The sequence below is a fragment of the Salvelinus alpinus genome, chromosome 15 (assembly GCF_045679555.1).
Source record: "Salvelinus alpinus chromosome 15, SLU_Salpinus.1, whole genome shotgun sequence".
Classification (NCBI taxonomy): Eukaryota; Metazoa; Chordata; class Actinopteri; order Salmoniformes; family Salmonidae; genus Salvelinus; species Salvelinus alpinus.
The window spans coordinates 6,104,107-6,118,504 of NC_092100.1; the positions used below are offsets into that span (position 1 = coordinate 6,104,107).

General features: G+C 42.5%; 1 protein-coding gene across 4 annotated transcripts; it reads right to left on the bottom strand.

The window, feature by feature from the left end:
* Positions 1–10,159: 10,159 nt before the first annotated feature.
* On the bottom strand, positions 10,160–13,627 carry LOC139539414 (myb/SANT-like DNA-binding domain-containing protein 4). Of its 4 annotated transcripts, XM_071342348.1 has the most exons (11): positions 13,258–13,627; positions 12,880–12,950; positions 12,616–12,792; positions 12,464–12,525; positions 12,295–12,381; positions 12,166–12,207; positions 11,924–12,097; positions 11,809–11,844; positions 11,156–11,710; positions 10,763–10,874; positions 10,160–10,668 (listed from the first exon to the last, which is right to left on the bottom strand). In XM_071342348.1, exons 1-8 carry the CDS (start codon positions 13,413–13,415, stop codon positions 11,809–11,811), a joined length of 807 nt encoding a protein of 268 aa, XP_071198449.1. In that variant the 5' UTR covers positions 13,416–13,627; the 3' UTR covers positions 10,160–10,668; positions 10,763–10,874; positions 11,156–11,710. The 4 variants fall into 4 exon arrangements, with proteins under 4 accessions (XP_071198449.1, XP_071198447.1, XP_071198445.1 ...); XM_071342346.1 differs by having other exon boundaries at positions 11,809–12,097; XM_071342344.1 differs by having other exon boundaries at positions 11,156–12,097.
* Positions 13,628–14,398: the final 771 nt, after the last annotated feature.

Genomic DNA, 14,398 nt, shown 5'->3' on the forward strand with positions numbered 1-14,398 from the left:
CTGCTGAGTTAAAGAGGTTGCTGAGTTAAAGAGGTTGCTGAGTTAAAGAGGTTGCTGAGTTAAAGAGGCTGCTGAGTTAAAGAGGCTGCTGAGTTAAAGAGGCTGCTGAGATAAAGAGGCTGCTGAGTTAAAGAGGTTGCTGAGTTACAGAGGTTGCTGAGTTAAAGAGGCTGCTGAGTTAAAGAGGCTGCTGAGTTAAAGAGGTTGCTGAGTTAAAGAGGCTGCTGAGTTCAAGATGCTGCTGAGTTAAAGAGGCTGCTGAGTTAAAGAGGTTGCTGAGTTAAAGAGGCTGCTGAGTTAAAGAGGTTGCTGAGTTAAAGAGGTTGCTGAGTTAAAGAGGCTGCTGAGTTAAAGAGGCTGCTGAGTTAAAGAGGCTGCTGAGTTAAAGAGGTTGCTGAGTTAAAGAGGTTGCTGAGTTACAGAGGTTGCTGAGTTAAAGAGGTTGCTGAGTTAAAGAGGTTGCTGAGTTAAAGAGGCTGCTGAGTTAAAGAGGTTGCTGAGTTAAAGAGGCTGCTGAGTTAAAGAGGTTGCTGAGTTAAAGAGGCTGCTGAGTTAAAGAGGTTGCTGAGTTAAAGAGGCTGCTGAGTTAAAGAGGTTGCTGAGTTAAAGAGGCTGCTGAGTTAAAGAGGCTGCTGAGTTAAAGAGGCTGCTGAGTTAAAGAGGATGCTGAGTTAAAGATGTTGCTGAGTTAAAGAGGTTGCTGAGTTAAAGAGGTTGCTGAGTTAAAGAGGTTGCTGAGTTAAAGAGGTTGCTGAGTTAAAGAGGTTGCTGAGTTAAAGAGGTTGCTGAGTTACAGAAGTTGCTGAGTTAAAGAGGCTGCTGAGTTAAAGAGGCTGCTGAGTTAAAGAGGTTGCTGAGTTACAGAGGTTGCTGAGTTAAAGAGGTTGCTGAGTTAAAGAGGTTGCTGAGTTAAAGAGGCTGCTGAGTTAAAGAGGTTGCTGAGTTAAAGAGGCTGCTGAGTTAAAGAGGCTGCTGAGTTAAAGAGGATGCTGAGTTAAAGATGTTGCTGAGTTAAAGAGGTTGCTGAGTTAAAGAGGTTGCTGAGTTAAAGAGGTTGCTGAGTTAAAGAGGTTGCTGAGTTAAAGAGGTTGCTGAGTTAAAGAGGTTGCTGAGTTAAAGAGGATGCTGAGTTAAAGAGGTTGCTGAGTTAAAGAGGCTGCTGAGTTAAAGAGGTTGCTGAGTTAAAGAGGTTGCTGAGTTAAAGAGGTTGCTGAGTTAAAGAGGTTGCTGAGTTAAAGAGGCTGCTGAGTTAAAGAGGTTGCTGAGTTAAAGAGGCTGCTGAGTTAAAGAGGCTGCTGAGTTAAAGAGGCTGCTGAGTTAAAGAGGCTGCTGAGTTAAAGAGGTTGCTGAGTTAAAGAGGTTGCTGAGTTAAAGAGGTTGCTGAGTTAAAGAGGCTGCTGAGTTAAAGAGGTTGCTGAGTTAAAGAGGCTGCTGAGTTAAAGAGGCTGCTGAGTTAAAGAGGCTGCTGAGTTAAAGAGGTTGCTGAGTTAAAGAGGTTGCTGAGTTAAAGAGGGTGCTGAGTTAAAGAGGTTGCTGAGTTAAAGAGGTTGCTGAGTTAAAGAGGTTGCTGAGTTAAAGAGGCTGCTGAGTTAAAGAGGTTGCTGAGTTAAAGAGGCTGCTGAGTTAAAGAGGCTGCTGAGATAAAGAGGGTGCTGAGTTAAAGATGTTGCTGAGTTAAAGAGGTTGCTGAGTTACAGAGGTTGCTGAGTTAAAGAGGCTGCTGAGTTAAAGAGGCTGCTGAGTTAAAGAGGTTGCTGAGTTAAAGAGGTTGCTGAGTTAAAGAGGTTGCTGAGTTAAAGAGGCTGCTGAGTTAAAGAGGCTGCTGAGTTAAAGAGGTTGCTGAGTTAAAGAGGTTGCTGAGTTAAAGAGGTTGCTGAGTTAAAGAGGTTGCTGAGTTAAAGAGGTTGCTGAGTTAAAGAGGGTGCTGAGTTAAAGAGGTTGCTGAGTTAAAGAGTTTGCTGAGTTAAAGAGGTTGCTGAGTTAAAGAGGTTGCTGAGTTAAAGAGGCTGCTGAGTTAAAGAGGTTGCTGAGTTAAAGAGGTTGCTGAGTTAAAGAGGTTGCTGAGTTAAAGAGGTTGCTGAGTTAAAGAGGCTGCTGAGTTAAAGAGGTTGCTGAGTTAAAGGGGCTGCTGAGTTAAAGAGGTTGCTGAGTTAAAGAGGTTGCTGAGTTAAAGAGGTTGCTGAGTTAAAGAGGTTGCTGAGTTAAAGAGGTTGCTGAGTTAAAGAGGTTGCTGAGTTAAAGAGGCTGCTGAGTTAAAGAGGTTGCTGAGTTAAAGAGGCTGCTGAGTTAAAGAGGCTGCTGAGTTAAAGAGGCTGCTGAGTTAAAGATGTTGCTGAGTTAAAGAGGTTGCTGAGTTACAGAGGTTGCTGAGTTAAAGAGGCTGCTGAGTTAAAGAGGTTGCTGAGTTAAAGAGGCTGCTGAGTTAAAGAGGCTGCTGAGTTAAAGAGGCTGCTGAGTTAAAGAGGCTGCTGAGTTAAAGAGGTTGCTGAGTTACAGAGGCTGCTGAGTTAAAGAGGCTACTGAGTTAAAGAGGTTGCTGAGTTAAAGAGGCTGCTGAGTTAAAGATGCTGCTGAGTTAAAGAGGCTGCTGAGTTAAAGAGGTTGCTGAGTTAAAGAGGCTGCTGAGTTAAAGAGGTTGCTGAGTTAAAGAGGTTGCTGAGTTAAAGAGGCTGCTGAGTTAAAGAGGCTGCTGAGTTAAAGAGGCTGCTGAGTTAAAGAGGTTGCTGAGTTAAAGAGGTTGCTGAGTTACAGAGGTTGCTGAGTTAAAGAGGTTGCTGAGTTAAAGAGGTTGCTGAGTTAAAGAGGCTGCTGAGTTAAAGAGGTTGCTGAGTTAAAGAGGCTGCTGAGTTAAAGAGGTTGCTGAGTTAAAGAGGCTGCTGAGTTAAAGAGGTTGCTGAGTTAAAGAGGCTGCTGAGTTAAAGAGGTTGCTGAGTTAAAGAGGCTGCTGAGATTAAAGAGGCTGCTGAGTTAAAGAGGCTGCTGAGTTAAAGAGGATGCTGAGTTAAAGATGTTGCTGAGTTAAAGAGGTTGCTGAGTTAAAGAGGTTGCTGAGTTAAAGAGGTTGCTGAGTTAAAGAGGTTGCTGAGTTAAAGAGGTTGCTGAGTTAAAGAGGTTGCTGAGTTACAGAAGTTGCTGAGTTAAAGAGGCTGCTGAGTTAAAGAGGCTGCTGAGTTAAAGAGGTTGCTGAGTTACAGAGGTTGCTGAGTTAAAGAGGTTGCTGAGTTAAAGAGGTTGCTGAGTTAAAGAGGCTGCTGAGTTAAAGAGGTTGCTGAGTTAAAGAGGCTGCTGAGTTAAAGAGGCTGCTGAGTTAAAGAGGATGCTGAGTTAAAGATGTTGCTGAGTTAAAGAGGTTGCTGAGTTAAAGAGGTTGCTGAGTTAAAGAGGTTGCTGAGTTAAAGAGGTTGCTGAGTTAAAGAGGTTGCTGAGTTAAAGAGGTTGCTGAGTTAAAGAGGTTGCTGAGTTAAAGAGGCTGCTGAGTTAAAGAGGTTGCTGAGTTAAAGAGGTTGCTGAGTTAAAGAGGTTGCTGAGTTAAAGAGGTTGCTGAGTTAAAGAGGGTGCTGAGTTAAAGAGGTTGCTGAGTTAAAGAGGCTGCTGAGTTAAAGAGGCTGCTGAGTTAAAGAGGCTGCTGAGTTAAAGAGGCTGCTGAGTTAAAGAGGTTGCTGAGTTAAAGAGGTTGCTGAGTTAAAGAGGTTGCTGAGTTAAAGAGGTTGCTGAGTTAAAGAGGTTGCTGAGTTAAAGAGGTTGCTGAGTTAAAGAGGTTGCTGAGTTAAAGAGGCTGCTGAGTTAAAGAGGTTGCTGAGTTAAAGAGGCTGCTGAGTTAAAGAGGCTGCTGAGTTAAAGAGGCTGCTGAGTTAAAGATGTTGCTGAGTTAAAGAGGTTGCTGAGTTACAGAGGTTGCTGAGTTAAAGAGGCTGCTGAGTTAAAGAGGTTGCTGAGTTAAAGAGGCTGCTGAGTTAAAGAGGCTGCTGAGTTAAAGAGGCTGCTGAGTTAAAGAGGCTGCTGAGTTAAAGAGGTTGCTGAGTTACAGAGGCTGCTGAGTTAAAGAGGCTGCTGAGTTAAAGAGGTTGCTGAGTTAAAGAGGCTGCTGAGTTAAAGATGCTGCTGAGTTAAAGAGGCTGCTGAGTTAAAGAGGTTGCTGAGTTAAAGAGGCTGCTGAGTTAAAGAGGTTGCTGAGTTAAAGAGGTTGCTGAGTTAAAGAGGCTGCTGAGTTAAAGAGGCTGCTGAGTTAAAGAGGCTGCTGAGTTAAAGAGGTTGCTGAGTTAAAGAGGTTGCTGAGTTAAAGAGGTTGCTGAGTTAAAGAGGTTGCTGAGTTAAAGAGGTTGCTGAGTTAAAGAGGCTGCTGAGTTAAAGAGGTTGCTGAGTTAAAGAGGCTGCTGAGTTAAAGAGGTTGCTGAGTTAAAGAGGCTGCTGAGTTAAAGAGGTTGCTGAGTTAAAGAGGCTGCTGAGTTAAAGAGGTTGCTGAGTTAAAGAGGCTGCTGAGATTAAAGAGGCTGCTGAGTTAAAGAGGCTGCTGAGTTAAAGAGGATGCTGAGTTAAAGATGTTGCTGAGTTAAAGAGGTTGCTGAGTTAAAGAGGTTGCTGAGTTAAAGAGGTTGCTGAGTTAAAGAGGTTGCTGAGTTAAAGAGGTTGCTGAGTTAAAGAGGTTGCTGAGTTACAGAAGTTGCTGAGTTAAAGAGGCTGCTGAGTTAAAGAGGCTGCTGAGTTAAAGAGGTTGCTGAGTTACAGAGGTTGCTGAGTTAAAGAGGTTGCTGAGTTAAAGAGGTTGCTGAGTTAAAGAGGCTGCTGAGTTAAAGAGGTTGCTGAGTTAAAGAGGCTGCTGAGTTAAAGAGGCTGCTGAGTTAAAGAGGATGCTGAGTTAAAGATGTTGCTGAGTTAAAGAGGTTGCTGAGTTAAAGAGGTTGCTGAGTTAAAGAGGTTGCTGAGTTAAAGAGGTTGCTGAGTTAAAGAGGTTGCTGAGTTAAAGAGGTTGCTGAGTTAAAGAGGCTGCTGAGTTAAAGAGGTTGCTGAGTTAAAGAGGTTGCTGAGTTAAAGAGGTTGCTGAGTTAAAGAGGTTGCTGAGTTAAAGAGGCTGCTGAGTTAAAGAGGTTGCTGAGTTAAAGAGGCTGCTGAGTTAAAGAGGCTGCTGAGTTAAAGAGGCTGCTGAGTTAAAGAGGCTGCTGAGTTAAAGAGGTTGCTGAGTTAAAGAGGTTGCTGAGTTAAAGAGGTTGCTGAGTTAAAGAGGCTGCTGAGTTAAAGAGGTTGCTGAGTTAAAGAGGCTGCTGAGTTAAAGAGGCTGCTGAGTTAAAGAGGCTGCTGAGTTAAAGAGGTTGCTGAGTTAAAGAGGTTGCTGAGTTAAAGAGGGTGCTGAGTTAAAGAGGTTGCTGAGTTAAAGAGGTTGCTGAGTTAAAGAGGTTGCTGAGTTAAAGAGGCTGCTGAGTTAAAGAGGTTGCTGAGTTAAAGAGGCTGCTGAGTTAAAGAGGCTGCTGAGATAAAGAGGCTGCTGAGTTAAAGATGTTGCTGAGTTAAAGAGGTTGCTGAGTTACAGAGGTTGCTGAGTTAAAGAGGCTGCTGAGTTAAAGAGGCTGCTGAGTTAAAGAGGTTGCTGAGTTAAAGAGGTTGCTGAGTTAAAGAGGTTGCTGAGTTAAAGAGGCTGCTGAGTTAAAGAGGCTGCTGAGTTAAAGAGGTTGCTGAGTTAAAGAGGTTGCTGAGTTAAAGAGGTTGCTGAGTTAAAGAGGTTGCTGAGTTAAAGAGGGTGCTGAGTTAAAGAGGTTGCTGAGTTAAAGAGGTTGCTGAGTTAAAGAGGTTGCTGAGTTAAAGAGGTTGCTGAGTTAAAGAGGTTGCTGAGTTAAAGAGGTTGCTGAGTTAAAGAGGTTGCCGAGTTAAAGAGGTTGCCGAGTTAAAGAGGTTGCCGAGTTAAAGAGGTTGCCGAGTTAAAGAGGTTGCCGAGTTAAAGAGGTTGCCGAGTTAAAGAGGTTGCCGAGTTAAAGAGGTTGCCGAGTTAAAGAGGCTGCCGAGTTAAAGAGGCTGCCGAGTTAAAGAGGTTGCTGAGTTAAAGAGGTTGCTGAGTTAAAGAGGCTGCTGAGTTAAAGAGGCTGCTGAGTTAAAGAGGCTGCTGAGTTAAAGAGGTTGTCGGGTCCGGATTGACCCTTCTCTGGGTCTGGACCAGGACCTCCGTCCGCCAATTGAGTTTGGGCTGTACTATATCCACTGGTCTGTCTGTCACATGGTCCATCACATTACTGTAGACTATATCCACTGGTCTGTCTGTCACATGGTCCATCACATTACTGTATACTATATCCACTGGTCTGTCTGTCACATGGTCCATCACATTACTGTATACTATATCCACTGGTCTGTCTGTCACATGGTCCATCACATTACTGTAGACTATATCCACTGGTCTGTCTGTCACATGGTCCATCACATTACTGTAGACTATATCCACTGGTCTGTCTGTCACATGGTCCATCACATTACTGTATACTATATCCACTGGTCTGTCTGTCACATGGTCCATCACATTACTGTAGACTTGTTTATGTTATCCTGGCCTTTGTTTATGTTATCCTGGCCTTTGTTTATGTTATCCTGGCCTTTGTTTATGTTATCCTGGCCTTTGTTTGTTATCCTGGCCTTTGTTTATGTTATCCTGGCCTTTGTTTATGTTATCATGGCCTTTGTTTACGTTATCCTGGCCTTTGTTTACGTTATCCTGGCCTTTGTTTATGTTATCCTTGCCTTTGTTTATGTTATCCTTGCCTTTGTTTATGTTATCCTGGCCTTTGTTTACGTTATCCTGGCCTTTGTTTATGTTATCCTGGCCTTTGCTTTCACTGTGTTTTTTCCAGTTGCATGTTTTGCCACGTTGTTTCCAGCAACATTGCACCCTGGACCTCACTGCTGTTTTACCTCTGAAGCTAAGCAGGGTTGGTCCTGGTTGGTCCCTGGATGGGAGACCAGATGTAGCTGGAAGTGGAGAAAATAAATCTATTTTTTTTTATGCTGGAAAAAACACTTGTTTAAAACATTTTTCACTTGTGATTTTTTTCATGTGATTTTTGTAAGGGAATGTCTGCCATGGAGGAGGGAAAGAGAAAGAGGGAGGATAGGGGGAGAGAGAGAAAGACAGAGAAAGGTGAGGGATTTAGGGTGAGAGAAAGAGAGAGAGATAGTGAGAAAGAAAAGGGGGAGAGATAATGAGAAAGGGAGAAGATAATTGAAAGAGAATGAAAGGGGGAGAAAAAAAGAAAGCGGCCGGGGAGGGGGAGGGGTGAGAGAGAAGAGAGAGACAGAGAGAGAGACAGAGAGAGAGACAGAGAGAGAGACAGAGAGAGAGACAGAGAGAGAGACAGAGACAGAGAGAGAGAGAGAGAGAGAGAGAGAGAGAGGGAGAGAGAGAGAGAAGAAAGGCCGTCGTAGGCAGACCTGGCTCTCAAGAGAAGACAGGCTATGTCCACACTGCCCACAGTGAGGTGGAAACTGAGCTGCACTTCCTAACCTCCTGCCAAATGTATGACCATATTAGAGACACATATTTCCCTCAGATTACACAGATACACAAAGAATTCAAAAACAATACCAATTTTGATAAATTCCCATATCTACTGGGTGAAATACAGAGTGTGTCATAACAGCAGCACTATGTGTGACCTGTTGCCACAAGAAAAGGGCAACCAGTGAAGACCAAACACCATTGTAAATACAACCCATATTTATCTTTATTTATTTTCCCTTTTGTACTTTAACTATTTGCATGTCGTTACAATACTGTATATATACATAATATGACATTTGTAATGTCTTTATTCTTTTGGGACTTCTGTGAGTGTAATGTTTACTGTTCATTTGTATTGTTTATTTCACTTTTGTTTATTTTCTACCTTATTATCTACACTTGGGTCTCCCGAGTGGCACAGCGGTCTAAGGCACTGCATCTCAGTGCTAGAGGTGTCACTACAGACAACCTGGTTTGAATCCAGGCTGTATCACAACCAGCTGTGATTGGGAGTCCCAAAAGCCAGCGCACAATTGGCCCAGCATTGTCCGGGTTTGACCGGTGTAGGCCGTCATTGTAAATAAGAATTTGTTCTTAACTGGCTTGCCTAGTTAATAAATAAAAATTACAAAAATACTTCACTTGCTTTGGCAATGTTAACATATGTTTCCTATGCCAATAAAGCCCTTGAATTGAATTGAGAGAGTGAGAGAGAGAGGAGAGTTCCAAAGACTCTCGTAAACCTCCAGTCCAGTGCTGGCTTTTGTCTCCTTCCATTAATGGAGGAGGTGTCCTCTTCTCTTCCATGTCTCTTGATTTGTCGAATTCAAGTCTGGCGAATGCTCCTTGTGTAAAGAGACTAGTATGAACGCCGTAGTGGGAGAGGGAATGAGCCGAGCATGCAGTCATTCTGGGACCCAGTTATATTTACAGTACTAGTGTCCAACACAAAGTATAATTTACAAAAATGTTCGCATGATTATAAGTTTTGTTAATTCTTATTTACAATGATGGCCTACCAGAAGACAAAAGGCCTATTGTGGGGACAGGGGATTAAAAATAATTAGCATAGCAGCAACACATGACAACACAGCATAGTAGCAACACAACATGACAACAACATGGCAGCAGCACAACATGGCAGCAGCACAACATGGCAGCAGCACAAAACATGGTACAAACATGATTGGGCAGAGACAACAGCACAAAGGGCGAGAACGTAGAGACAACAATACATCAGACGAAGCAGCCACAACTGTCAGTAAGAGTGTCCATGATTGAGTCTTATACATAGATGTTTAATAACATTGGCGTCTGAGGGAGAGGAAGTTTAAAGAAGTGTCTGAGAGTTAAAGGTGACCTGTCACAAACAAAAAAAATGATGATATTGAAAGCAAAACACAAACCCAAAAGTGTTGATGGCAAAACTAAATATTACAAGGAAATAATTTTGTAATGCGAGAGAACAAATGAATTGGAAATGGATTCCCCCCCCCCGCAAAAAAAACATGTAAAAACAAATGAACGACAATTACATTTTAATTAAATAAAATTAAAATTAAATAAATAAATGATAATGCCTCCTCCCTGTTTCCTGAAATGTCCCTTGTCTTTGCGTATGTTATCCTGGTCTTTGTTTATGTTATCCTGGTCTTTGTTTATGTTATCCTGGTCTTTGTTTATGTTATCCAGGGGCCTGTTGCACAAAACTAGGATAAGGGATTAAGCCAGGATATCTTGGTGATCCTGGCTCAATTGATCCGTAATCCGGTTGCACTAAAGATGGATAGGGGGCAGGAGGATATGTTATGGTATAAATTACCATGGAGATTTATTCTGTGGAGCTAGCCTGCTCCAGACCAGGCTAAATTCCAGGATCTATTTAATCTCATCCCTAATGTCAGTCAGCAGTCACCACAAATGGAAACCAATAGTTATTTCACTGCTCACTATACATTGTTATCACATATAACTAGACCCACTGTTATTATTTAAACGTTTGTGATCATTAATTTCAATGATTTTGGATAAAAAATGATTTTTAGATGATGTTGCTATCATTAGATAATTTACAGTTTCCCATATACTATAAGGCTATATATAAAATGATAGAATATTAGGGCCACAGAGGGGAAAAAAACACAAGTCATAATATTGTAACCAGTTGTTTTAAAGGAGGACAGTTGTTAAAATGACAGATGTGGGGCATTTCGTGAAATTGTACTTCAGTATGGTTTCATAAACAAAGACATGCTGATGTGCCAGAATATTAAGTATCACATTGTCATAAGTATCAAAACTGTAAAAACAATATGTAGCTTTTCTGCAGAAAGAACCAGCCTCATAAATTTATGACTTTATCCTTTTTCTTCAGTGTGGCCCTAGTACTCTGTCATATAAACAAATACACATTCCATATGAATATAAAAACACAATGTGTAACATTATGTTCCTTTATTGAATAAGGACAAAACAAAGCAGGTAAACCATCAGCTCCTTTCGAAACTGAAGTCACAGTGACTCTACAAGATGGAAAGCACAGAATCCAAGCATATTATACAAAATGATACATACACATTCAAAGGTCTGTATATAACACACCCTGCATGTCTGCACACTAAAATAAATGCAGGACAAATCCATACACATCAACTGAACAGACAAATGAATGGATGCAGTAGCCTCCCTGCAGCCTTGTATTACACACAGTATACCGCACAAACATCATAAGAGGCCAAATTCGTCAAAAAACGAACCCAAAAAAACCCAAATTCCTCTGCCACCGCAGGACATATTTAACCAAAATTGAAAGCACACATACTAACTAAAATAATTCAACACATATTGGTCCCTCAGCAGCCGACCACTGTCGTCATCAGGGAAGATTGCCGGATTGTCCCAGTCCATGGCTGGTGGCACTCTGGGGGCCCTCTCCTTCCTCAGGCAGGCCACATTGTGGAGGACAGCACAAGCCACAGTAATATCACATGCCCTAACAGGGCTGACCCTTAATTTGTGAAGGCAGTGAAAGCGTGCCTTCAGGAGGCCAAAGGTAATTTCAACTCTGGCCCTGGTCCTGGCATGGGCATGGTTGTAGGCCTGCTGTGCTTCCTGGGGGTCTGTGAAAGGTGTCAGGAGAAAAGGCTGGCAGCCATACCCCCTGTCTCCCAGCAACACACCAGAGAATTCACCTGTCAACACAAAATCTCATCATTACTACCTCATAAACACAGTGATATTCTTGACACAGCCATGATGGTTATAAATAGGGGTTGTGTGGCTTACCTTGTGATAGGCACTGATAGATTTCAGAGGCCCGAAAGATTCTGGAGTCATGGACTGAGCCAGGCCATTTTGCCACAACATTGCTGATCACACAGTCAGCATTGCAGACCATCTGAAATCATAAGATGAGGAATATTACACCAATCAATGCACATCACTGGCAATGCAGAGTGTTCGTCAATGGACAATATCAAAAAGTTATGTTCACCTGAACATTAATGCTGTGAAAGGATTTCCTATTCACAAAATCGGCCTCATGGGCACCTGAGGGGGCTTTTATCCTTATGTGTGTGCAGTCCACTGCACCAATGACATTGGGGAAACCTGTCACACAAAGTAATGAGTATCCTACTATGTGTTAACAGTTGTCCTGTAATTTGTAGATCCTCTTACCTGCAATCCTATAGAACTCCTCTTTGATGTCACAGAGTCTTCTGTGGCCAGGGAAGGAGATGAAGACATCTGCTAATGCTTTGATAGCCAGACACACACTCCTTATTGTGCGGCAAATTGTGGCCTTGTTCAGCTGTTCTGCATCCCCCACTGAGTACAGGAAGGCTCCACTAGCAAAAAAGCGCAAGGCCACACAAACCATTTGCTCCACACTCAGTGCATGGCTCCGTGCAGTGCGGTGCTTAATCCTGGGACCCAGTAGTCTGCATAGATACCTGATGCCATCTGCAGAAAACCTGTATCTTTCATATAGATGGTCATCAGGGAAGGCCAGTGGGTCCAACCGGTCCCTGAAGACCCTTTCTCGCCTGAAGGCTCTCCTCAGCACAAGTGCTTCTTCATCCACCACATCTCGCACGAATGGGCATGCCATTGTCAGAGCAGAAAGGAACACACAATTTTGGGCCTTCATATAGGCTAGTGGCCACACCTGGTGCTGGGGGGGTGGGCAAAAGAGGGCGATGCCTTATAACGATGACTTGGTTGTACTGATTGCTGGGAAAATAAAAAAAACCTTAGAAAGATGCCACCGTCCTGTGTGCTCACAATAAGAGCTCATATGTCATGGCTCACTTGACTTTACGAGAATATACCTAATTTTTATTTTGAGCTGTGTCATCTTCTTGGAGCTGGGGGAGGAAAGAAAAATAATGATTAATACATTTGTGTTACAGTTAGCATACAGTGTACATTGAAGGCATATCTCACCTCCCTCTCAAGTTTTTTTATTTCAAGGTCCAGTTTCCTAATTGTCCTCTTTTTTATTTCGGACTCCAGTGCAAGATTTTCCATCTTTTTCTTCTTGTACTGAATGTCTATGTCTGCCAGTTCTATTTGGCGCCGGAGGTGGTTGCCATACAACTTTCTGATAGCTTGTGAGCTCTGTGAACACAATACAATTAGCGCAGCTGGAATTTGGCAGGATGTGGTGTCCTTTTATTAATACGCACTATGTTGCCAGGCTGGTTTTCCCACTGTATAGCATCTGGGTCCTGTAAAAGAAATTAGATTTTTTGATTTTGATGAGGACTCCTCACCATTGTAGAGTAAATAGTACTTTCACAGTCTTAACATGATACCTCATGCCTTCTGGAATCCAGAGAGATGGTCTCCTCCTCATCATCGTCTCCATCATGTGCTGTTGCTGCTGCACTGGGGCCTTCACCCTATCACATTTAATCGGATTCATATTGAAGCTAGTAGACAAGACATGCCAGGCCTACAGTATGCCTTTGATGGAGTACTCACTGGATCAGCATCGTCTGGTGCTTGTGCTGGTGGCTCTAACAGGAACACAGTGCTGCCAGACACTGCAAGGCAATAGGTAAACCAAAGTCAGACAGTCCAAATTGATTCAATATGAATGTGGTTGTATCCCATGTAGAGATGGAAGGACATACCTTGAATGAAGCGGGTGGCATCTTGGGAGGAACCTATGCTCGTCTCTTTCCCCCCAGGGATCCCCTCTAAGACGGGCCTGCCTTTATTTAGCTCCAAGGCCATGTCCTCTGCTGGGGTAAGGTCAGCCTTTGGTGACCCACCACCCGTGCCTTGTCTGTGGGTATTCTTTTTCACTGCTAAAACAGTACAGACAATGTGTGAGCAGGCACCTTCTGGGTACAATATATGCTTGTGCTTTGTTAAATATTAGTCAGGGACCATACCATTCTGCAGAATGTTCTTGTATTTGATTTTGACCTGCTGCCATGTCCGTTTTGGCCCGTTCATGTTTAATCTACACACACACACACACACACACACACACACACACACACACACATTTAATGGAGTCACACTGCAAAAAATTACTTGGTATTTTTGTCTTGTTTTCAGTAAAAATATCAAAAAATTTATCATAGCTTTATACAGTGTGATGGAGTTACTTTACACAATTTCACTCATATCTGCAGTGCATTTCAATTAAAAATTTAACCGTTTCATAATTACAGTACAACTGCATTTTTGGAGATGTGAATTAAATATTTGAATTGTAATTGTGATGTTTCAGCGGAGCGGTGAGTGTGTAATTGTGCACTACTTACGCATTCAGGCGGTCTGCAATACTTTGCCACGCTTTTTCTCTTTGCTTTATCACTGTGGCGGTGTTGCCTTTCTTCTTAATTATATCTTTTACCTCCTCGTATGCCTCCATGAGGATTTGTGCTTCCGACGGGGAAAAGTACGCGGCTCTAGTTGCCATGGTAAATCAGTTAATCTGTGATCTGTGGCGGGGTCTATTTGAGTGAGCCGTGAGCGCGCACCTATCCAGGATTGGTTTCACCTGGCTTAATGAATCCGTGTCTGCTCATCCTGGCTTGGTCTTTGTGCAACCAATTAAGCCTGGACGCACATGTTTTGGCTTCATTGAGCTCAGCTGAGTAATTTATCCCGGATGTCTTAATTCTACTTGTGTGCAACAGGCCCCAGATGTAGCTGGAAGTGGTGGAAAAAAATAAACATGTGAAGAAAAAATATTTGAAAAATTAACATGTGAAACTCCACACATGTTTTGGCAAAACGATGTGTCTGAATCAGTTTTCAAACGATTTGTTCACACACGTGACCGAAAACCACGTGTTTTTTCCCCCCAAGTGTTTTTTTTCTTCACGTGATTTTGTTTTAAGGGAATGTCTGCCCTAGCAGAACAGTGCTAATGATGGTTTTTGTTCCACTGACACTATTCCCTATATAGTGCAGTACTTTTGACCCATATAGGGTGAGTAGCAGTGGGAGAAAAAAAAAAGTACATCATTTTCTTTAGGAATGTAGTGAAGTAAAAGTAAAAGTTGTCAAAAATATAAATAGTAAAATACAGATACTCCCCCCCCAAAAAAAGAAGTATTACTTTAAAGTTTTTTTTACTGAAGTACTTTTACACCACTGGTGAGTAGGGTACCGTTAGGGACAAAGCTACGATAAAGTAGACTTCTTCCACGATAATGTAGACTTCTTCCACGATAATGTAGACTTCTTCCACGATAATGTAGACGTCTTCCACGATAATGTAGACTACTTCCACGATAATGTAGACTTCTTCCACGATAATGTAGACTTCTTCCACGATAATGTAGACTTCTTCCACGATAATGTAGACTTCTTCCACAATAATGTAGACTTCTTCCACGATAAAGTAGACTTTTTCCACGATAATGTAGACTTCTTTCACGATAATGTAGACTTCTT